The sequence below is a fragment of the Pogona vitticeps genome, chromosome 1 (genome assembly GCF_051106095.1).
Source record: "Pogona vitticeps strain Pit_001003342236 chromosome 1, PviZW2.1, whole genome shotgun sequence".
NCBI lineage: Eukaryota > Metazoa > Chordata > Lepidosauria > Squamata > Agamidae > Pogona > Pogona vitticeps.
In genome coordinates, this window is record NC_135783.1 from 20,683,202 (window position 1) to 20,706,746 (window position 23,545).

At 45.0% G+C, this 23,545-nt stretch overlaps 1 protein-coding gene across 5 annotated transcripts in view; it reads left to right on the forward strand.

The window, feature by feature from the left end:
- The first annotated feature begins 19,007 nt into the window (after nt 1–19,007).
- The window catches only part of SRF (serum response factor), an 84,438-nt gene continuing 79,900 nt past the window's right edge, over nt 19,008–23,545 (forward strand). For all 5 annotated transcript variants that reach the window (XM_020796927.3, XM_020796930.3, XM_020796929.3 and 2 more), the window contains exon 1: nt 19,008–19,732. In XM_020796927.3, coding sequence (XP_020652586.3) covers nt 19,160–19,732 — 573 coding nt within the window. In that variant the 5' untranslated portion in view covers nt 19,008–19,159. The remainder of the gene's footprint in view (nt 19,733–23,545) is intronic.

Genomic DNA, 23,545 nt, shown 5'->3' on the forward strand with positions numbered 1-23,545 from the left:
ATTCAGTGCCCCGTTCCTTGATTTTTGACCCCTCCCACCTTAGCTGATTGTCAGTATTGTAAAACTATTACAATTGATCTCTACCTTCCACTGCTAGTGTTTATTTGCGAATATTCTGTGACATCATTGCAGAAGCGAGCGAGGGGAACGAAGTGGGGCAGCCACACAAGGACACATATTGTCTTTTATTCTATATAGATGATACAGGTTACAGATGAATGTATACAGCATTTGGTGATGTGATGCTTTGGAGGTTTTCACTTTTCCTCCCAACTGTCCTGTATGTTCTCAAGTTCTTCTTGGCCACAGACATTTTGGACTGTCCAGAACTCTGAATTTACATTTTCTCTGCAGCTCCAAATCCGACACGCGTTGCTATGAGTGAAGAGAATTCAGGAGAGCCTCACCTCACCAATAGTCTTTAGGTATTTGTAGAAAAAGCACAGTTCATGATTTACTGAACTGGGAAAGGACGGATGATTGACTGGGTCCATGTTAAAGCCCAAGAAAATGAACAACTGTGCAAGTTTTTTAGGAGCTGGTGGTAATGGAATCAGACCTGGCTCTTGTCGTTCGTAGTGGAGAGGATACGGCTCCCAGCAAGAAGCAGAACTGGATGAAACAAGTTGAATTGAAATAGGCAGTGAGATTTTGTATACCTTGATCCAATCATCAGTCCTCCTGGGGACTGCAGCCAAGAAATCAAAAGAAGAGGGAGACTAGGAATGACAGCAATGAAGGAATTAGAAAAGATCACCAAGTGTAAGGATGTGTCATTGGAGACCAGCACCAAGATCATCCACACTCTGGCATTTCACCATGTGTGGGTGTGAAAGCTGCACAGTTAAAAAAGCTGACGGGGAAAAAATCAGTTCATTCGAAATGTAGTTATGGAGGAGAGCTTTGCGGATACCCTGGACTGACGGAAAGATGAACAATTGGGTCCTAGATCAAATCAAGCTTGAACAATCTCTGGAGGCAAAAATGTCAAAATGGAGGCTGTCCTACTTTGGGCATGAGGAGACAGGATTCTCTGGGAAAGACAATAACGCTGGGAGAGGTGGAAGGCAGCAGGAAAAGAGGGAAACCACACACAAGATGGCTTGACTCATAAAGGAAGCCATAGGTTTGAATTTACGCGAGCTGAGCAGTATTGTGGAGGACAGAACATTTTGGAGAGTGCTCCTTCATAGGGTTGCTATAAGTCAGGAGCAACTTGATGCATATGGCGGCGGCAGCAACAGACACAGCAAGCCAGAGCACTTTTATTTCAGCATTACAGGGTAAGGAATAACATGATCGAATGCTTATGCCATCCTAATTAAAACAAACAACGAAACCAGCAGGGTGGGGCAGAAGATCAGACATTCTGAAGTGCCAGCCCTTATCTCCATAGTCATGACCCTCTCCTCAATCCCACAAAGGTGTTGAGTCCATATCTATGAATCAGTTTTAGCAGGTTGACATCTCTACCACCGATTGGTCTGTTGTAAACCTCATGTATCTTAACTGGTCCAGTCAGATCCCATTACATTAAAACGGGGGACAATTGCTGGGGGAAAATTCATTCCTCTTCCACCTATCTACCATCTGCTAGAATTGCTAGATCCATGAGGTGCAAAGGGAAGCATACACCTCATGGCCCAAAACGTATAAGCAACACCTTGGATTTTCATGCTTGTAGTTCCCCCCTTCTGTGCGAAGGTCATAAATAAGATATGAGGATGTTCGTATGCTGAAAGACAAGTTCCAGGTGGATAGTTTGGAAGTGTCATGGCCCACCTGCCTGTTGAAGTGAAGGGGCCCCAGAAAGGTCTGACCAGTGCTTGGAAGAGTTCCTAGTTTGACTACAGCTCCCAGACTCCTGTGGGCTGTGGGGTCCCCAAAGCTGTAGCCCCAAAAGGTTGCCAGATGCTTTTTATGTACACTAGTTCTGAATAGACCTACTGCACACATTGCAAGACAGAAAGCTTGCAAATGTGTGCATGCGTGTGCATGCATGCATGGGCCTTCAGCACTCCCCACCATCCTTCCCGATTTGCTGTGCTACCTGGGGCTAATGGGCATTGTAGTCCAGCAACACCTTAAGGACAATGAGCTCCCTAGTCCCGCTGTAGAACTTGGTGCACTTCTGGAAGGGGCTTTTAATACAACGGTAGGAAAGTTGCCCCACGGATCCATTTCTCACTAGAGAGCCTGGCACACTCGGAGTACGCATCCTTCTGATGTCGTAAAAAAGGGTCCATGATTCCCCCCCCCCCCATCAAGGATACTTCTTTGGAAGGCATATTTTCTGCCCACATCCCGATGGCAGCATAACTACAGCCACAGAAGGCAGCAAGAAATAATATTATGAAATAAATTTAGCAGCCTGCAAAGTGTCACATTAACTATAGAGCTCTGGATGGTTGCTGTGGGAACCAGATCGTCAAACCTCATTAGATTTGTGCACAACTGTCAAGTTGTGAGCAAAGAAGGGTGTCTGGCGTGGTTGGAGGGAGGTTGTACCTACTCGTATTGGGCCATTTCTAGGCTGGAAAAACTTCTTATATAGTGAACTGGCTCTGGAGAGGTGCAGATATTTGACTTCCCCGTTGCATTATTGTTTGCTCTGTTGAGAACACATGGTTAAAAGCAGAATTCCTCCTCCAATTTTACTTTTTTAAAAATAGATCTTGGCAGTAGATGGCTTATTTTCCATCCCTGGACTCGCGAAACTGGTTGAAAATTGCATCATCAGGTCATCTGCAATAGTTCGGATCAAGGCTTAGTCATGCTTCATGTACGCCCATGGAAATCAGTGGGAGTTATGTTGGTTACAATCAAGGAAAGTATCCGTATCACTGGGTGTAGGATGCTGAGACTGACCAAATCTGGATCTAACCCTTTCTTTCTAATGTGTGACTCTCCAAAGAAATTGCCATGTAAAATATATGCAGTGTTTATTGTGTGTCTACTACCCAAGACAGGAACTAAGATGTTGCCAAGTTTTCATGCGTTTTTAGCAAAGCCATGTCTGTCACAGAAGCAGACATGTACAGCTCATAAAGCATGTATATCTTAAAGCTATCGTCTACTGTATATTTATCAACATGCACCCAATGACCCCAAATGGTGACAGGCTTGCACATAAAACTTTTCCAGAAGGCGGCTTACCCTGTTTACCCGAAAAAAAGACCTAACCTGAAAATAAGCCCTAGCATGATTTTTCAGGATGCTTGTAGAGTGGTGCCTCGACTTATGAACTTAATCCATCCCAGAAGATGTTCGTAAGTCAAAATGTTCATAAGTCAAATCAGCACTTCCCACAGGAATGCATCGAAACCCGATTAATCCATTCCGGCTGTTTTTTTGTTTGTTTGTACGTAGAGGGGCTGTTTGTAAGTCAAAGCATTAGTTCCCATAGGAACTAGTGCAAAACGGGTTAATCTGTCCTCTACCACTAGGGGGAGATTTTTTTTTAAAAAAAAACTAAGATAAATGACTTTGTTAAAACCTAAGGGCAGGAAAGGAGGGAGGGAGGGAACAAACACTTTTAAAACAGAACACCGTTAAAACCAAGCAGCTTTAAACCAAACCATGCACCTTTTAAGCCAACTTTTACATTTTAAAATTACATTAGCAGGTAGTACCAGGCAGTCCAAAGTCCATTTCCTGCTTTCCTGCAGTTTGTTTTTGTTCATAAGTCAAAGCTCTGTTCGCATGTCAAAGCAAAATTTTGCAAACGGAGCTGTTCATAAGCTGAAATGTTCGTACGTCGGGGTGTTCATAAGTCAAGGCACCACTATAAGTCCTACCCCCAATCCAATTAGAAAGGTGGACAAGTGAATGGTATACAGTACTAAAGAAGGGAAAGGTAGAAAAACGACAAAATTTGAAGAGATTATAGAAAAAAGATTGAAATTGGAGGAAAAGACAGAAAGAAAAGGAACTGTAAGCCAAATATATAAATTATTAATCCAAGTTGAACAGGGTATTCTAGGATTAAAAATGCAATGGCAAAATGATTTGGATAAAGAAGCAATGGGAGAAGAATGGGATAAAATATGAGATCAGAGAATTATGAAGAACATGTCAGTAAGGATAAAAGAAAATTGCTGTAAAGTAATATGGAGGTGGTATTTAACGCCGGTCAAAATGAATATAACAGATAAAAGTGTGTCAACATTATGTTGGAGCTGTAAAAAAGAGAAGGGGACGTATTTACATATGTGGTGGTTATGTGAAAAAAGAAAGAATGGAATTTAATATTTAAAGAAATATCCTGAAATTATTGGATTGAATATTCAAATGTCTCCATTAATAGCCTTATTGAATCTGATTAAGAAAGATCAATTGCTGAAAGAAAATAAGGATTTAATTGTAATAATGATTACGGCAGCAAGGATAATTTTTGCAAGAAACTGGAGAAATGATAATCAATTTAACTTGGAGGAATGGTACAGAGAATTATGGGAGATGGCAATTAACGATAAACTGACATGTGATATGCAAATAAGTAGAGGCCAAATGAAAAATAATGATTTTAAGAAAATATGGAATGTATTTTTGGAACATGTATTTCGGAGAGGGAGGGGGTTTACACCGAGGGAAGAAACAATGAAATTTTGGAGTGAAAATGGATGGAATGAAGTGTAATGCTAGTCCTGAAGGTGATGGGTGCACATGGGTAATTGTATTTTATTGTATTGTATTGTTTTGTATTTTATATAGATTTTTTGGTGTAGTAGTAGGTTTATTTTGTATTAATTAAGAAATATTTTTAAAAGTCCTACCCCCAAAATAAGCCCCAGTTAAGTGAAACCCCGCCCTCCACCATGGTGCAGCAACTGGAAGAAAACATGACTTTAAAATAAAACATCCCCTGAAAATAAGTGTTTTTTTTTGGAGCAAAAATTAATATAAAACCCTGTCTTATTTTTGGAGAAACACGGTATTCCTCTATCCAGACAGATCTGACCAATCTAGATGGGGCCCTCTCTGCTTATAGTAAGCGACAGAGAGGGAGCCATATGCCGAAATGAGAGCTCAACCTCCTTGCTTTGCACTAACAACCTTGGAAATCATTTGCCTTTGCTTCTTCTTTTTTTGTACACATAGGGCTCGTTGCTGAAACAGAAAAATGCTGTTGGGTTGCCTTGTGGATCTTCTCCCTCCTAGCTTAAAGGATCCACTTTACAAGTTACTTTTCCCCAGTTTTCCTTTTTGTGTGTGCAATGGGTTATTGCTGCAGGTAACTGCCACACACTGGCTCTGCCTACCATAGGCTGCCCATTTTCTCCACCCTGTTGGGCACTAGCCACCAACTATTTCTAAATTTAAGACAAGACAAATCTCTCAGAGGACATATATTTCTATATAATATGTATTTGTTATACATTAGGACCCCCAATTCCATGGGATCAGTATCCACTGATTAATTTATCCATGTTCTGAAAACATTGAAAATATTAAAAGAAAAATCCCAGCAGTACAGTATATATTTCTAAATAAGAAGTTACCAGAACTGGCCACCAGAGGGAGCCAGAGACTGTGCTGAGATTGTTGTTGTTGTTTAGTCGTTACGTCGTGCCCGACTCTTCGTGACCCCATGGACCAGAGCACGCCAGGCCCTCCTGACTTCCACTGCCTCGCAGAGCTGGATCAAATTCATGTTGGTTGCTTCAATGACACTATCCAACCATCTCGTCCTCTGTCGTCCCCTTCTCCTCTTGCCTTCACACTTTCCCAACATCAGGGTCTTTTCCAGAGAGTCTTCTCTTCTCATGAGATGGTCAAAGTACTGGAGCCTCAACTTCAGGATCTGTCCTTCCAGTGAGCACTCAGGCTTGATTTCCTTCAGAATGGATAGGTTTGTTCTCTTTGCAGTCCAGGGGACTCTCAAAGAGTCGCCTCCAACACCACAATTCAAAAGCCTTCTTTATGGTCCAGCTCTCACTGAAATAGCATTTGCTATAATCTGTGTTTTTTCAGCATCTGCACGGGAGAGGGCTGGAAAATGATTCCCCCGCAGATAAGGGGTCCAAACACATGGTTGTTGTGGGTTTTTCCAGGCTGTTTGGCCGTGTTCTTAATATTTTTCTTCCTAATGTTTCGCCAGTCTCTGTGCCCGGCATCTTCAGAGGACAGGAGTTAGAACTCTGTGTTCTAGTTCAACTGCACCTCTGGTAAGTTCAAGGCAGTGTACATGATTTTCGTTTCCATTTTTAGCCTGGCAACAATCCACTGAGGCAGGTTAGGGTACAAGATAGTAAGTGGTCCAAGGTTTGCTGTTTGCCTCACAGCCAAGTGTGGATTTGAATTCAGAGTTTACCAGTCTTGGTCCAATGCTCAAACAAAGCTACCATACTGCCTATGACCCCCTGCCTTGAAATGTAGACTTGCCATTCTGAATGCAAAATGCTGGAGGCTAAGAAGGAAAGGTTGTCAGAGAAAGCAGCTTCCAAATTAGCATATAGCCAAGTTTACACAATTCTATCTAGCTTTGATAGGAAATGGGTTTTAAAATATGGGGTGTTAAAAACTGCATTTACATTACTTGGGTTTTCGTTCCGCTAATCCTTTCTGTTTCTTTTGAAAATAATTCTGCCTAGCACAGTTGGCCTTTTAAGACTCCTCCTTATAATTTGGGGGAAAGTATGCCAGATCTCCAGAGCCTGAACCCCTTATCCTAAATAGCTTCAAGGGCCGTTAATGTCAGCCCCAGCTGCACAGATCTGAGTTATAAGACTGTGGGATAGGTTTTCAATAAAGGCAGAGATTTGGTATGTGTTGGCAACCAACATCAGGACAGTATGGAATACACATTTATCGTCATTTACTATTTTTAGTACGCCCATAGATCTTTAGATCAAAAGACTTCCCAAAAGAGATGTTATCCATCAGAGTAGTGTCCACTTGCCAACCACAGGTTACTTCCTGGGTGGGGAACCTGTGCCCCCCCCAGGTATTTTTGAACTACTAGTCCCATCTCACTTCACAACAAGCCAGATCAGAAGCCGATGAGAACTATAATTCATCATAATCAGTCCTAAACTATTCCATATTCTACTCTTCAGGCAAAAAGACTGCATCCTCTGAATCCTGATTACTAAAATTCAAGTTCCATTTGAGCGATATCCTCCCCCTTACTAGATTAATGGCTCCACAAGGGGTCAGAATGGGGATCCCCACTGTAGTATTTGTACAGGCAGTCCTGTCATCCATACGTTAGGAGCGGGTCTACCAATGGAAAACGTACAGAGCCCACCCACATTATCTGTGTGTTCTGGTGAACTCCTTGCACACTTATGGAGAATGTTTCTTAGCCTTTTTCTTTGGTTCCAAACACAGATGACTCTCTAGTGTCATCCAAAGACACATTATAGTTCTTCTTGCACGAACTGCATAAATACTTGCGTTTTACCATCTTGAATTTGCTCATCTCTCTCTCTTTTGTTTTGATATTGTTTGTTTTAATTCTTGGTTTTATATGCTCGGACTGTAAGCCGCCCAGAGTACAGTAGTTTCGTTTAGATTAGAATCTACTAGAATCGTCCTAGACCAAACCACTAGAGGGAGCAGAGGAAGGATGGTCAATGTACCAAGCATCCTAAAGCAGCAGAGGGAGATCAACCTAGGTCTTTGGTAGACAAAGTCTCTGGCCTGTACAAGGAGAAGCAGGAAGCATCACTTTCCCGACCAGGTGGCTGACTGACACACACACACACCCAACAACAGCAATGGGTAGACCAAGTCTTCCTGTCAGAGCACCAATATGCTTCACACTCAGCCTGGATATGGAAGACCAGGTGCTAGCATTTATGCACAGGGCTGGTCTGCCTGCACTGTTGGTAGACCAAGCCTTCTACATTGGAGGGCAGATTTACCCAGAGGAGACTAGCCTCTGGGAAATTAAAATGTGTTCCAGTTCAACAATCTCATTACAGAACAGGGATGATGTGAGCAAGACCTTGGCAAAGGCGAGCTAACCTCGTCTTCGTTTAGTCGTGTCCGACTCTTCGTGACCCCATGGACCACAGCACGCCAGGCCCTCCTATCTTCCACTGCCTCCCGGAGTTGTGTCAAATTCATTCTGGTAGCTTCGATGACACTGTCCAACCATCTCATCCTCTGTCGCCCCCTTCTCCTCTTGCCCTCACACTTTCCTAACATCAGGGTCTTTTCTACGGAGTCTTTTCTTCTCATTAGATGGCCAAAGTATTGGAGCCTCAGCTTCAGGATCTATCCTTCCAGTGAGCACTCAGGGTTGATTTCCTTTAGAATTGGTAGATTTGTTCTCCTTGCAGTCCAGGGGACTCTCAAGAGCCTCCTCCAGCACCACAATTCAAAGACATCAATACTTCGGCAGTCAGCTTTCTTTAGGGTCCAGCTCTCACTTCCATACATCACTACTGGAAAAGCCATAGCTTTGACTATGTGGGCCGTTGTTGGCAAGGTGATGTCTCTGCTTTTTAGGATGCTGTCTAGGTTTGTCATTGCTTTCCTCCCAAGAAGCAGGTGTCTTTTAATTTCATGGCCTCTGTCACCATCTGCAGCGATCATGAAGCCCAAGAAAGTAAAATCTGTCACTGCCTCCATATCTTCCTCTTCTGTTTGCCAGGAGGTGATGGGGCCAGTGGCCATGATCTTAGTTTTTTTGATGTTGAGCTTCAGGCCATTTTTGGCGCTCTCCTCTTTCACCCTCATTACGAGGTTCCTTCATTTCTCCTCGCTTTCTACCATCAATGTGGTATCATCTGCATATCTGAGGTTGTTGATATTTCTTCTTCCGGCAATCTTAATTCCGGTTTGGGATTCCTCCAGTCCAGCCTTCCGCATGATGTATTCTGCATATAAGTTAAATAAGCAGGGTGACAATATACAGCCTTGTTGTACTCCTTTCCCAATTTTGAACCACTCAGTTGTTCCATATCCAGTTCTCACTGTTGTTTCCTGTCCCACATATAGATTTCTCAGGAGACAGATAAGGTGGTGAGGCACTCCCATTTCTTTAAGGACTTGCCATAGTTTGCTGTGGTCTATACAGTCAAAGGCTTTTGCGTAGTCAATGAAGCAGAAGTAGATGTTTTTCTGGAACTCTCTGGCTTTCTCTATAATCCAGCACATGTTAGCAATTTGGTTTCTAGTTCCTCTGCCCCTTCGAAATCCAGCTTCTACTTCTGGGAGTTCTTGATCCACATACTGATGATACCTGTAGGATTTTGAACATAATTGTAGGATTTTGAGCACAACCTTGCTAGCATGTGAAATGAATGCAATTGTACGGTAGTTGGAGCATCCTTTGGTACTGCCCTTCTTTGGGATTGGGATGTAGACTGTTCTTTTCCACTCCTCTGGCCACTGCTGAGTTTTCCAAACTTACTGGCATATTGAGTGTAGCACCTTAACAGCATCGTCTTTTAAGATTTTAAATAGTTCCAACTGGAATGCCATCACCTCCACTGGCCTTGTTGTGAGCTATGCTTTCTAAGGCCCACTTGACTTCACTCTCCAGGATGTCTGGCTCAGTGTCAGCAACCACACTATCTGTGTTGTCCAGGACAGTGGTTCTTAACGTGGGCGATAATGCCCCCCAGGGGGCGATTTCATTTTTCAGGGGGGCGGTAGAACGAAAAGGGGCGGTGTGGGGGCGCTGGAGCAGAAGGGGGGCGGTAGGGGGGCGCTGGAGCAAGCCCAACCTGTGAAGATGGCTGCACCCTTTTTACAGTGTGCATGAATATATATTTTTCTCCCATTTTAATTTAGTTTGACTTTTTGTCTTGAAATTTTTAATTCCTGCATTTGTTTTTATGCCCTTTTTATATTTCTTTTTGCATCTTAAAATTCACTTGCAACTAAATCATTAAATGTTGCTTTTTGAGGGGCATTTCATTTTCTTGGAATTTAATTTTGTTTTCAGGGGTCATTGGATTTAAGTGTCTTAAATGAATGAATGAATGAATGAATGAATGAATGAATGAATGAATGAATAAATAAATAAATAAATAAATAAATAAATAAGATATCATGGCCGCAGGGAGGGGGGCGATGATAACTTCCTCAATGGCTCAAGGGGGCGTTTCTTTCAAAAAGGTTAAGAACCACTGGTCCAGGACATCCAGATCTTTCTGGTATAATTCCTCTGTGTATTTAATGTATTCGCGAAGGCTTTCACAGCCGGGATCTAATGGTTGTTGTGGATTATTCGGGCTCTTTGGCCGTGTTCTGAAGGTTGTTCTTCCTAACGTTTCGCCAGTCTCTGTGGCCGGCATCTTCAGAGGACAGCACTCTGTGCTCTGGTGTAGTTTGCTTGGGAGTTGAGTATTTATGGCTGTGAGATCAGCTTTTGTCGTTTTCAGGAGATGGTGCTGTCCTCTGAAGATGCCGACCACAGAGACTGGCAAAACGTTAGGAATAACAACCTTCAGAACACGGCCAAAGAGCCCAAAAAACCCACAACAACCATCCTCTGTGTATTCTTGCCACCTCTTCTTGGTGTCTTCTGCTTCTGTAAGGTCCCTCCCATTTTTGTCCTTTATCATGTCCATCTTTGCACAAAATGTTCCTTTAATATCTCCAATTTTCTTGAGCATATCTCTGGTTTTTCCCTTTCTATTATTTTCCTCTATTTCTTTGCACTGTTTGTTTAAGAAGGCCCTCTTGTCTCTCCTTGTTGTTCTTTGGAAGTCTACATTCCATTTTCTGTAACTTTCCCTATCTCCCTTGCATTTTGTTTCCCTTTTCTACTCTGCTATTTGTAAGGCCTCGTTGAACAGCCACTTTGCTTTCTTGCATTTCCTTTTCTTTGGGATGGTTTTTGTCGCTGCCTCCTGGACAATGTTACAAGCCTCCATCCATAGTTCTTCAGGCACTCTGTCTACCAACTCTAGTTCCTTAAATCTGTTCTTCACTTCCACTGTGTACTTATAAGGGATTTGGTTTAGATTACACCTGACTGGCCCAGTGGTTTTTCCTACTTTCTTCAGTTTAAGTTTGAATTTTACTATAAGAAACTGATGATCAGAGCCACAATCATCTCCAGGTCTTGTTTTTGCTGACTGTATAGAGCTTCTCCACCTTAGGCTGAGGAGAACATACGGTAATCAATCTGATTTCGGTATTGCCCATCTGGTGATGTCTATGTGTAGAGTCGCCTCTTGTGTTGTTGGAAAAGAGTGTTTGTGATAACCAGCTTGTTCTCTTGACAAAACTTTATTAGCCTTTGTCCTGCTTTGTTTTGAATTCCAAGGCCAAACTTACCTGTTGTTCCTTTTATCTCTTGACTCCCTACTTTAGCATTCCGGTCCCCTATAATGATAAGAACATCTTTCTTTGGTGTCAGTTCTAGAAGGTGGTGTAAGTCTTCATAGAATTACTGTGATGTTGAAAGGTCTGCCTTGGATTTGTATTGAAATCATTCTATCATTTTTGAGATTGTATCCCAGTACAGCTTTTCCCACTCTTTTGTTGATTATGAGGGCTATTCCATTTCTTCTACGGGATTCTTGCCCACAATAGTAGATATAATTGTCTGAATTGAATTCACTGACACCCAGAATGTCAATGTTTATTCTTGCCATCTCCTGTTTGACCACATCCAGCTTCCCAAGGTTCATAGATCTTCCATTCCAGCTTCCTATGCAGTATTTTTCTTTGCAACATTCGACTTTCATTTCACTTCACAGCTGAGCGTCCTTTCGGCTTTGGCCCAACCACTTCATTAGCTCTGGAGCTACTTGTACTTGTCCTCTGCTCTTCCTCAGTAGCATGTTGGACGCCTTCCGACCTGAGGGTCCCATCTTCCAGCATCATATATTTTAGCCTTTTGTTTCTGTCCATTGAGTTTTCTTGGCATAGATACTGGAGTGGCTTGCCAGTTCCTGCTCCAGGTGGATCGCATTTAGTCAGAACTCTCCACTATGTCCTGTCCGTCTTGGGTGTCCCTGCACGGCATAGCCTATAGCTTCTCTGAATTACTCAAGCCCCTTCACCACGACAAGGCAGCAATCCATGAAGGATTGGATTCCCCAGGATTGGATTGTTTCCCTGAGTAATGCTGATTCCCTCTGAATGGCAGCTTTGTCCCTCCATAACTTTGCGTTGGTAAAGCCAAGCCCTTGCTTCTCATTGAATGTGTATACTTTTAAGCACCCAAGAATGTCAAGAGATAAAGCATTAGTGGACGTCAAGTCCAGATGGCCACGGAGGAGGTGAAAAATAGGTAATAACACTATATATAATAAGCAAGGTTGCAGTCTGGTAGAACGAAAATCCATGTGATTAAATCAACTCTTTCTGAATAGTGAGTGATTTAAATCAAATCCGCCCTGTAGATCACAGTGCTTGAGCTTTGGAAATAATTATTATTAACTAATTACTTCTCAAAAGGAATGGTGAACGTTCGAAAGAGCAAATTAGGAAAATCAGAGATGGGGAAGCAAAATACTGTAACATTTTAAGGACTAACAGATTTATTTTAGTGTGGGCTTTTGGGAGCTCAGAATCCACAGTGTGGAGAAGGGGATTCAGATTCAGAAAAGCTCATGTTGAAATCAATCTGTTAGTCTTTAAAATGTTGCAACATTTTGCCTTCCGCTCCCTTTACTGACATCAACATGCTGAGACACACTAACACAGCTACTTCTTTGGAAATCCTGAACAGCCCTTTTTTATTTTATCTTTAACATTTTAAAGATGTTTTGGAAGATAAAAGTCAACATTAGCCACAAGAACAGGGCATGGATCTGTCCCATCAAGGGAGATCACTAAAGTCTATATTGAAGATCATTGAAATCTATAATCAAACTATATTGAAACAAAGTGCAATAAAATGGAAAGAACAGGGTAGGCTGAGAAGCAGATGAGCTAAAGGTGCCTGAAGGCAAGGAGTCAGTTTTCCCAAGACTGTGTACCTTTTAAAAAAGTTGTTTGCAAATTAATTGAGCAGTATGTCTCTATCATCTCTCTTGCCCCGTTGCTTGAGTAAATTGCCAGCCCATTTCACTGCTGGCAGAATTCTTTTGCAGTGTGAAAGATAATACAGTACTGTAATTAGATGTTGGCAATGCCAGCAAAAGCCCTGGAGTTGGTTGCTAGATATAAGAGAGAAAATACCGCCTCATAATATTCCTGCTGCTGGAAGGCGGAAGAAATGGTAAGTCTCCGTGCATAACTAAAGTGCATCTCCTCTGTGTGCATTTCAGCTGCACATAATATTTCCAAAAGCCTGTTTTACCAGCAATAATATGCTACTAGTAGAAGAGTGGCGGCTGCTTTATTAGAGTAAGTGACTCATCTAAGATGGGGCCAGTCCATTTTTGGCTGCCTCCTTAATACAGCTGGAGGATCAGAGATCCACCTCTGACCTTGCCTGATGGGTGTATGTATGAATGCTTGCCTGTTCCCCTCCGTCCCTCCACGTTTGTGCATGCCTGAACACTCACTTTTTGCTCCTGGCTTTGTCGTCTACCCTGGCTCTGCTTATGGTATTTGTGCCTTCTGCTTTGTCAGCCACAATGAGGCCTAGCCTCAACTCTGTCAAATATTGTTGAACCTCAATATTTTGTGGTGGTATTTGAGCACTACACAATTCTCTCTGTGTGTGTGATTAGAGATATCCCCCCCCCCACAACTATGGACCAATACAATTGTGAAGTATTATTTCTTTATTTGCTTGGCACAGTTTAAAATTACTGTATGGATTTATATGATAGTGGGCAGTGGCTCAGAAATAGCCTTGTGGGACAGAGATGAGTGCCTGCTCTGTGCTAAAATAAGGGTGGACAACGCTGGCCCTCCAGAGGTTTTAGCTCACAAGCCCCATCAGTGAATGGAAAAGGGTGGACAAACCATCTGGAAGGCCAGAAGGTCCTCACTCTATAGTTAAAAGATCTAAATCTCCTATATCCCAGACCAGTGCTTTAACCACTCCACAACACTGCTTCTCTACTTATCTTTGCTTGTGAACCTATTCCCAATAAAAGGTGTCACCTCAAGCTCCAATGTTACACAATGGGAAGCAGTCCCCCTTTCCCCCTCATACTGCCGATAGCTAGAATCCTGTTAGTTACGCTTGTCAGTATAATTACATTGGTGTACATCTCAGCAGTGAAATGCTGCAAGTTACGAAGTCAGCCCAGGCATTTGAGAGCACACGCCAATGGCGTGACTTGGCTTGTGACAGCAAATGCCTATGCCAACTTCTTAACTTGTGTCAATTTGCAAATGTTATTGACACCAATGGACTAATACCCACATAATTTTTCAGATAGATTCTGACCAGCCTACACACTTTCCATTACCACCTGCAAGAGCGGAGTGTTTAGGAACTAAGAAGATGAACATATTTATATATGGCTTGGCTGAAGACCTATAGAAGCTTCTAATTCATAGTGTGTTTAAATTAGATTTATTCATTTGTAATATGCATTTTTTAATACCCAGTATGGTGTAATGGACTCAGGAGGTCTAGGCTCAAGTTCTCGCTTAGGCATGGAAACTCATGGCATGGGTGAATGGAACTGGTAAAACCTCTCCTTCAAAATCTCACTTACTTTGAAAACCCTGTTAGGGGTCACTCGACAACACATAACATTTTACAATACCGTAGAAGATAACAGAACTTAAACATGAAAGAAGAAACACACATTAGAATAAAGCCTACATGGAAAATGTTAGTGCCCTTGGGAAAACTGGCTGGAAGTAGGCCTCCTTCTACCAGAAAATGTCTCACTTAACAAAGAATGGTGGCCCTAAGTTTAATAAAACAAACAAACATCTAAATTGTGTTCTAAGAACTCGAAACCCTGGGAAAATGCACCAGGTGAGCCCATCTACTATGTAACCAAGATGCCACCATAGAAAAGTTCCTCGCCCTCTCAGTCATTGTTCCCCTCTTTTTTGTAAAACCCAGAGAAATGCCGGAGCAGATAGATATGTAAGGACACTGTTCTTCTGGTAACCTGGGCCCAAGCCATTAGGAGAGATTCCTACGGGCATTTTTATTAGGGATAAAGGAGTTATATTGTTATGGGCACTATTTATACAGCTTGAAAAGGCTATTATTTCTGGACTAAAATTCACATTCTGGAATAAAACCCACATTCAGCATGGCCACTGGTCCAGGTGCTTCAAAAAAGGAAAATTTCTAAGCTCTGCATTCTGATGGATCACATAATAGTGGATCCAATGGAGCAGGAGTGAAAACTGGGGGAAGAAGCATCAATAATTTAGAAATGCAGAAAATAGCATTGACTTGAAACAACTGCTGAGGAAAGTTAAAAGGGAAAGTAGAATAGTAGGATTAGACCTGATCACTAAGAACATAAAAACAATAACGAAAGAATTAGATAATTTTGATGTTGATCATGAAGAAATGGAAATAGTTCAAGATTTCTGGTATCATGGTTCAATAATCAATCCAAATGGAGATTGCAGGCAAGATATTAGAAGACTGCTGAGACCTGGAAGGGCAGCCATGAAAGAACCTAGATCTTTAAGTGTAACTATATCTTGCTAGAGGGTTTCCTAAGTATAGAATACCTGGAAATGGTTTATCATCCCCTTCTTCTGGAGGTGCCTTAGGACTCAGCAGCTTGCCCAAGGCTATACAGACTGCCTGTTCTCCAGGGAAGAGGGAATAGAACTACCCATCATCATCTAATTCACTGATCTGTCTAGCCAACCAATACAAAACATGTCAATTAATTTACTGTATTTTTCTGTGTATAAGATGCCCTCATGTACAAGACACCCCCACTTTTCTAACCCCAATTTCCTTTCTTTGCAAGTGTGAGGAAGGAGCAGCTAGTGTGCCATCCTCTGAGATGTCCATCGTTGAGGAAGAACATGGCTGTATAGAGGGAGTGTTGGTGGAAATAGATCAAGAGGGGATAGAGAGGAAAGCGGTGTTGGAGGTGTGTCTAGCCGATGGCAAAGGGAAGGAACTGGACCTAATTGTGTGGGAGGAGGTGTTAAAATAGGGGGAAAGCGCACACGTTTTTAAGGTAACAGACGAGCCGAAAGGAGGGAGGAGGGATCAGGCAGTCCAGACAGAGGGAAAAGGTGAACAGGAAAATTTATTTGGACTGCTGAAAGAATTCCCTAACCTGCGCACAGGGGGAGGACTGCTGCCTGATCCTGAAGTGAAAGGCGCAGCAAAGTATGACCTCGAACCACTGGAATGGACGGTGGTCGTTTATCCTTGCAACCAGCGTGGGGGGGCGGAAGGTGATTCGACCCAATCCCTCTTTATTCTGGCAAAAACACGAGGGGGATTGGGTGAGACACCCCTGCTGCGGCACGGTGTGTGCAGTGCGAAGCACTCCTCTGAGGTCCATGACGGACAGGGAGCGGTCTGGGCCAGCCCCGATGTGAGAAGTGACTGGACAACTCCTGATGTTAGAGTGAGAAGTTACAAGGTTTTGCCTGAATTAAGTTTAATTGATCCATTTGACACGGTAGAGTTAGAAGTGTTGAAGAATAAAGGAGATCTTGTTGAAAATTCAAAACAGCCTCCGTCTCTCTTTCCCGCACAGACTTGGGGATCATCCATGGAACGAGATGAACCAGATCACAGCAAGAAAGTGGAGGGGGAAAGCAGGAATCACCAAAGCGCTTTGATTCCTGCTTTCCCCCTCCACTTTCTTGTGAGGAAAGTAATTTTCCCCTCCATTTTCTTCACAAAAAGTGGAAGGGGAAAGCAGGGATCAAAGCTCCTTACTTCTGAGTATAAGACGACTCTCAATTTTTTATCTAAAAATTTTAGACAAAAGTATTGTCTTATACACAGAAAACATGGTACATCAGCCGATATTTTGAGAACAGCCAACTGACAAAGGTCAATATGATGATTACCTCTGGTGTGTTATATTTGAGCTGGAAAGACCTGGGATTGCACAAAAATGGGGGGAAGAAACAGCATTAAGACCACGAGTTCAAGATTTTCTTGGAGGTTATTTTCCTATGAGTAGAGATCATTTATCTTGAAGTCAACAAACTAGTCCTTGCAGTTCTCATTTCTGCCAGATGCAGCCCCCTCTTTAGAGTCAGCTAGTTAGATAGCTCAGTGAGATGGAGTTGAGGAGCCAGAGGTCAAGAATCTGGTTTCTCATTGTGCCTCCTGGGAGAGGCTATGTAGCCTTGGGCACGCTGCAAAGGCCCAAGACACCCCCAGAAGAAGGGAACGGCAAACTATTGCTGAGTACCACATACTTAGAAAACCCTGGAAAAAGTTGCTGTAAGTTGGAAGCAGCTTGATGGTAAGTAATTAATTATACAGTGCCTCATAATTGCCTATTTAAAACTAAGCTCCAAAATATTTTGCTAATATTTTCACAGGAGTAGGTCACAACACTGAGAGCCAGTATGCTGTGTAGCAGATATGAGTGTCAAACTAGGGAGACCTAGGCTTGAATCCCTGCTTAGCCATGGAAAAACACCAGCAGATGAGATTTATCAAACCACATTACAGTAGTATTCTAATATATCTTGAAAGCTGTGGCACCAGAGGTTGGGAGTTCGGTTCCCCGCTGGGCCTCCTGCAACTAGCACAAGTTGCAGGAGTGGTAGAATATACCAGATGGGTGGGATATAAATCGAATAAATAAATAAATTTGATATAAATATTTGATATAAATTGAATAAATAAATAAATAAATAAATAAATAAATAAACAAATAAATAAACAAATAAAGAAAAAAGGGAACGGTGAACCTCTTCTGAGTATTCTCTCCCTGGGAAACCCTTGACAAGGGTTGTTGTGAGTCGGAATTGATTTGACAGCACAAAATCATCCTCACCCTTACAGCTATTGTTCCCTTTACTGCTGTGCGGGCAAGCAGACTGATGGGAGTTTTGGCTGGTAAATGAGAGGTGAAAGTGGGAAAAATGAGTTACTTTCCCAGTATCCTTACATTTTCAGATCTCTGAAGCCGGCTCATTTCTCCTCACAGCTTATTCTGAAGCAGATTTGGCAACTTTGTGTTTCTTTTTCCGACTACAACTCCCAGCATCCACCGCGGCAGCGGCCTTAACTATGGAAGATTTTTCTGGGAATGACCATCCCAAAAAAACAAAAAACCCCACAGCCATTTCGCCAGGCTCTCTGGGCTGTCAGCGACGGGTGTGCGGAGAGCCTTTCTTTCCCCTCCTCAGGGGCTCCGGGGGCAGCAGAGCCGCTCGCCCTGGCCTGTTCCCCGAGGCGAGGCCGGGCCGGGCCACGATCCTGGCTCCCTTCCGTAGCCGGCACGAGGTAGGTCGGGCTTGGCTGGCTGGCCGGCCGGCTTGCCCGCGCGCGCCTCGAGCCCCCTTTCTGCTCCAGGAAGGAAGAGGCTGCTTTTCTTAGTCCCTGGGTTGGAATTTCGAATTGGTGGGAATGCAATCTTCCTGCCCCTCCCCCTCCACCCACCCTCCGGGTGTCGGGCAGGTCCTAGAACCCCTCTGTTTTCACCAGGGCACCCCTTGCACAACTTACAAGGGAGTAAACGCCCCAGAAAGACTCGGGGAGGGCATCGATCCGACAGTTTCTCAAGTATTGGGCCCTGTTGTAAACAACGTCTAAGCGTTAGTTTTACTTTCTCGTGCTCAACCCGCACTTTCCGCCTTCGTTTTCTGATCTCTCCCCCTCCCCGCATTTATCCCCCGAACATTCCCATGTTCCTCCCTCTAAAGGAGGGCTCTTTCCCTTTAAGAGCTGCGCCTCCGGGGTGACGTCGCCACGAACGCAGAGCTTTTGGAATGTATGCAAATGAGCCCTTATCCCTCCGGCCAACGAGAAGCCGAGGTTTTCCGTCTTCAGCCAACGGCGTGAAAGCGGTGCTAGGGGGCGGCCAATAGATGCAAAGCGCCGGCTCGCACCATATAAGGAGCGTCCTCGCCATAAAAGGCAACATTGTATCGCTTTATATGGGGGGAAGGTAGTGCGCGGGGGGGGGGCGGTGTTTGCCCCGGGCCGGCGCGGGTCCCGACTCCGGCGTGAGCAAGCCGATAGGCAGGCGGACGGGCAGGCAAGCAAGCGGCGGCGGCGAAGGCCAGCGGAGAGAAGGGGGCCGGGCCGGGTCAGAGCAGCCGGCGCTGGGGCCCATGGCAGCGCCGGCCTGACCCGACACTTTAGTCCCGCTCGTACTTCGAAGGAGGCGGCAGCGGCGGCGGCGGAGGCAACGGCGGCGGGAGCGGCACCATGTTACCCAGCCAGGCCGGGGCCGGGAACGGCGCTGCTGCCCTGCCCCGGAGCTCGGGCATGGGTCTGCCGCGAACGTCCTCGGGCCGGCCAGGGGCCGGACTCCCCCGCGGAGCCAACGGCGGCGCTGGAGGCGGCCCCGCGGCTGCGGGAGTCCGAGGGCCCGGCAATGGGACGACGGGCCCGCCTAGCGGGCAAGGGGCGGTCGGCGGGGGTCGCTTCGACCGAGACCGGGACCTCGGGGTGGCCTCGGCGGCGGCGGCGGCGGCGGTGGCCAGCGGCAGTGAAGGCGACTCCGACTCGGCCGACGACGAGGAGCTAGGCGACCGGCGCGGCATGAAGCGGACTTTGGGTGACATGGAACTGGGGGTGGTCGGGGGGCCCGAGGCGGCGGCGGCAGCAGCGGCGGCGGCGGCAGCGGCGGGGGGCTACGGCGGGGTGAGCGGCGCGGTGAGCGGCGCCAAGCCCGGGAAGAAAACCCGCGGCCGCGTAAAGATCAAGATGGAATTTATCGACAACAAGCTGCGGCGCTACACCACGTTCAGCAAGAGGAAGACGGGCATCATGAAGAAGGTACCGCCGGCGCCGCCTGGGGAAAAGAGGGGGGTGGGGGTGGTGGCGGGACGACGGGGCGAGGGCCTCCCCCCCCCTTGCAGGCTCCTTAGCTGGGGCGGGCCGGAGAAGCGATCGCCCTCCAAAAGCTTGGGAAGGAAACGCGATCGCCTCCAGCGCCGTCCGAAAAGTGCCCGGGCTGACTGACGCCCCCCCGCCCCTGCCTCTGCTGCCCGCCCCAGATACTCGTGTGGAGCGGCCGGGTGGGAGGGGGAGAGGAAAGGGGAAAGCGCCCTTCACATGCTCAGAAGTGCCCTTTCCTCCCCTTTGCACGTGTTGTTGAAGCCTCCCCTGGCACTCCCAGCAGGAGGAGCCGCCGCCGCCGCCGCCTGTCATTCGCCCCGCCGGGCGACCCGGAGCGAAAGGGGCTTGGGCACGGGCAGCGGAGAGGGGAGAGGCCCGACCCTTCCAGCCCCCACAAGTTCCCACACCAGAAAGTCAGGCACCCCCCCACACACACACACACACCCGTCGGCGGTATTCAGCTCCAAAGCAGCCCCCGATGGCCAAGCCCCTTCTTTGCCAGCCACAGAAGGCTTGACCTCGGATGTTTGCTGAACCCGGTGACGTCCAAGTGAAAGGTCGCATCCTGGCCTCTGTGTGAGGCAAAGCTACCGTCCCATCCCAAGGAATGGGACAATGGTGTGCCAATATCCAGAAAAGCCCCCCCCCCTCGGTGAGTGTGCAAGACGGGCTGAGTGGAGTCCGGCGGCTGGAGAGGCAGACGCTGTTAATCGGTTGCCTCCAGCGCTGCAGAGACTTGTGGCACCCTCAAGATTAACGCATTTTTTTTCCTGGCCTGTGTTTCCTCAGGCATCTCTTTCCTTGGGACCCCTTTGAAATATAAGGCACTTTAGGGTTGGGCTAGCAAACTTGGAAGGGTTGGGCTTAGCTCTGGAATGGGCACGGCGTATTGCAACTGTCAGGCCGGCAAGCTGTGGCAGGAAGTGAGTGTTGAAAAAAAAAAGGCTAGCTGAGGGGCAGCGAAGTTTTGTGTTGAGTCTTCTGATTTGGAGAGCAAGATATCAGGGTGACTCATGGTGCAATATTTGTGTTAGTTTACGTGAAAGGAAATCCCACTGTGTTCCACAAGTTTGCACTGGGATAGACGTGCATAGAATTATAGTGTTCTGAACCATAGGGGATGAAGGCAGAACAGTAAGTAGACTCTGTAGAGTGTCCCTCACTGACTGGACCGACTGACTAGGCCTGCCCCATGAGAGATGTTTTAATACAAAATTGGGCAACATGTGGCCCTCCAGATGTTGCCGGGCTTCAGGTCCTTCAAGCTCTAACCAGCATAGTTACTTGTGAGGGATGGTGGGAGAGCCACAGTCGAGCAACATCTGGATGAAACCGGCCTGCTTGGGTTTCTTTATATAGGTTCAGTTGCCTTTCCGTATAGGGGCAGATTTAAGACCCATAACAAACACATGTCTATTGTCATGTGTTTTGAAGTAACTGGCTAGTTTGCACGGATGCTACATGGTCGACAATAACTATAGGGAGGAAGCCAGACTGTAGCAGTGGAAACATTTAGGGACCAGGTGTTACCTTTAGACTAACAATTTTATTGTGACACAAGCTTGTAATAGAATAGGTTTATTTACATTTTATGTACTTTAATTTAAAAGCCAGGAAGAAGAAGAATAAAAGATGTAGTGAATATAACAAGCAGATTTGCTTACAGTATTTATGGTATGTCCAAACTACGTGTAAGTAAGGAATTTTCAGTAAAATACAGCTACAGATTTGTGGTGGTTGTCCTGAGTGATGGGCATTCTGCATAGTGGTTAGCACAGGGAAATAGTTTTCCTCCAAATGACTGCAGAGCAGAATACCATACTTTTAAAAGAATATACATATACATTAGATAGTCAACAGTGGTTTGAATCTAGATTAACTACTATGGAGTCCTGGGGTTCGTAGTTTGGAGGGAATTGTAATTCAAAGGAGGGCATTAGAGTGCTCTAGCAAAGACATCTAATTATGTAACTGAACGACAAATCCCAGAATTCCATATGATGGGAGTGGCAGTTAAGCCTGTCTTGAATTGCTATAACTGTGTAATGCAGAGGCACTCTTTTGACACAGCAGTGTGACTAGCACAACACTCTAAAAGTTGCAGTATGCTGAATGGTGTCCTGTTTAGGTCAGTGTAAAATGATTTGTTGGTTGGTCTCTGTATCTTTTTGGGAGCATCTGAGATGCACATCACTTAACGTTATAATGCCCGTGGGAGTCAAAACCAGCAAACATCTTTAAATGCTTAAGCAAGACTTCTTGAACTTAGTCTCTGACTATGTTGAACTATAGCCTCCATTGTTTTGATACATCTTGGGTGTTGGGCAGAGATGGGTTGGTGATGATGATGATGGTGGGGGTTGGGAATCCATGTGTACATTAGGCACCAAATAGGAGTTAGATTTTTTTTTTCAATCAATGGTTCTCAACCTTGGGCAACCCAAGTTTTCCTGGACTGCAACTTCCAGAACCCTTGACCAACATAGCTGGTGGTAAAGAGTTCTGGGAACTGCTGTCCGAGAATACCTGGGTTAACCCAGGTTGGGAACCACTGCTTTGAGTGTTAAAATATCTGTTGAGGGGTTGTTGTTCTAGATGTCAGCACAATAGTCTGGTAGGAGGAGGGAGGACCTGTTATACCTCTAGAGGTGATATTTTCAATTTCTTTCGACGTATTGTCATCAACAGTGGTTAACATCAGTAGTCACGGGTCACACTAGTCATGTGAGTGGTACTGCCAGCTGTTCATTGCATGTGTGGATATGCCTGGATTGTATGTATTGTATGATCTGGGCACATGACAAATGGCCAGCAAAATTTGAAAGCCATTTGCATGATTGCTCGTATGCACACACGCAGTATTTTGCAGCAGGATTTGGCTGCTCCAACAAATGATGATGATGTATCATCAAGTCAATTCTGACTTATGCATACCTTTAAAGTGTGTGTGTGTGTGTGTGTGTGTGTGTGTGTGTGTGTTCTGTGTTATCAAGTCAGAACTGACTTATAGCGACCCTAAGAGGACTTTGAAGGTGAGATATTTAAGGAATGGTTTTACCAGCTCCATTCCCTCCCGGTGAGTTTCCATGGCTGAGTGGGAAAGGTGACCTCTAACTCCAGAAGTGGTTGTTTTTATTGCCCTTGTAGTGAGGTTAATCTGACAGTAGGGGAAAAAAAGAAAACAGTTTCTCCTTGAAGTGAAGACTGCAACTTCTCCTGTGTTTGTTAAATCACGATCATCTTGGAACCGCAGAGTTGGAAGGGATCCTCTGGATCATCCAGTCCAGCCCCTGTCAAGGAGGTACAGTGGGGAAACCCTAACTCCCAACCTCTGGTTTGTTCTGACTGCATTAAAAAAAATCATTTTTGCAGTTATTTTATAGTGTGCATGTATTTTTGGTATCCTTACTGGACTCTTAGCCATGTCAGCACACACATTCATAATAAATGTTACAACATCAGACATGTACCGTATTTTTCGCTCCATAAGACACACCTTTCCATAAGACGCACCAATTTTTTAGGAGAAGAAAACAGGAAAATATAATCTGTTTTCTTCGCTCCATAAGACGCACAAACTTTCCACCCCCCCGTTTTGTGGGGAAAAAGTGTGTCTTATGGTGCGAAAAATACGGTATTTATGTTAGAGGTGGGGGTATTGGTATTCATATACGAATATGAATATTGCTGCACAGCTGTACTTAACAATGGTCCAGCCCCTGGGGCCAGAATGTCCACTCGCGTGTCCGG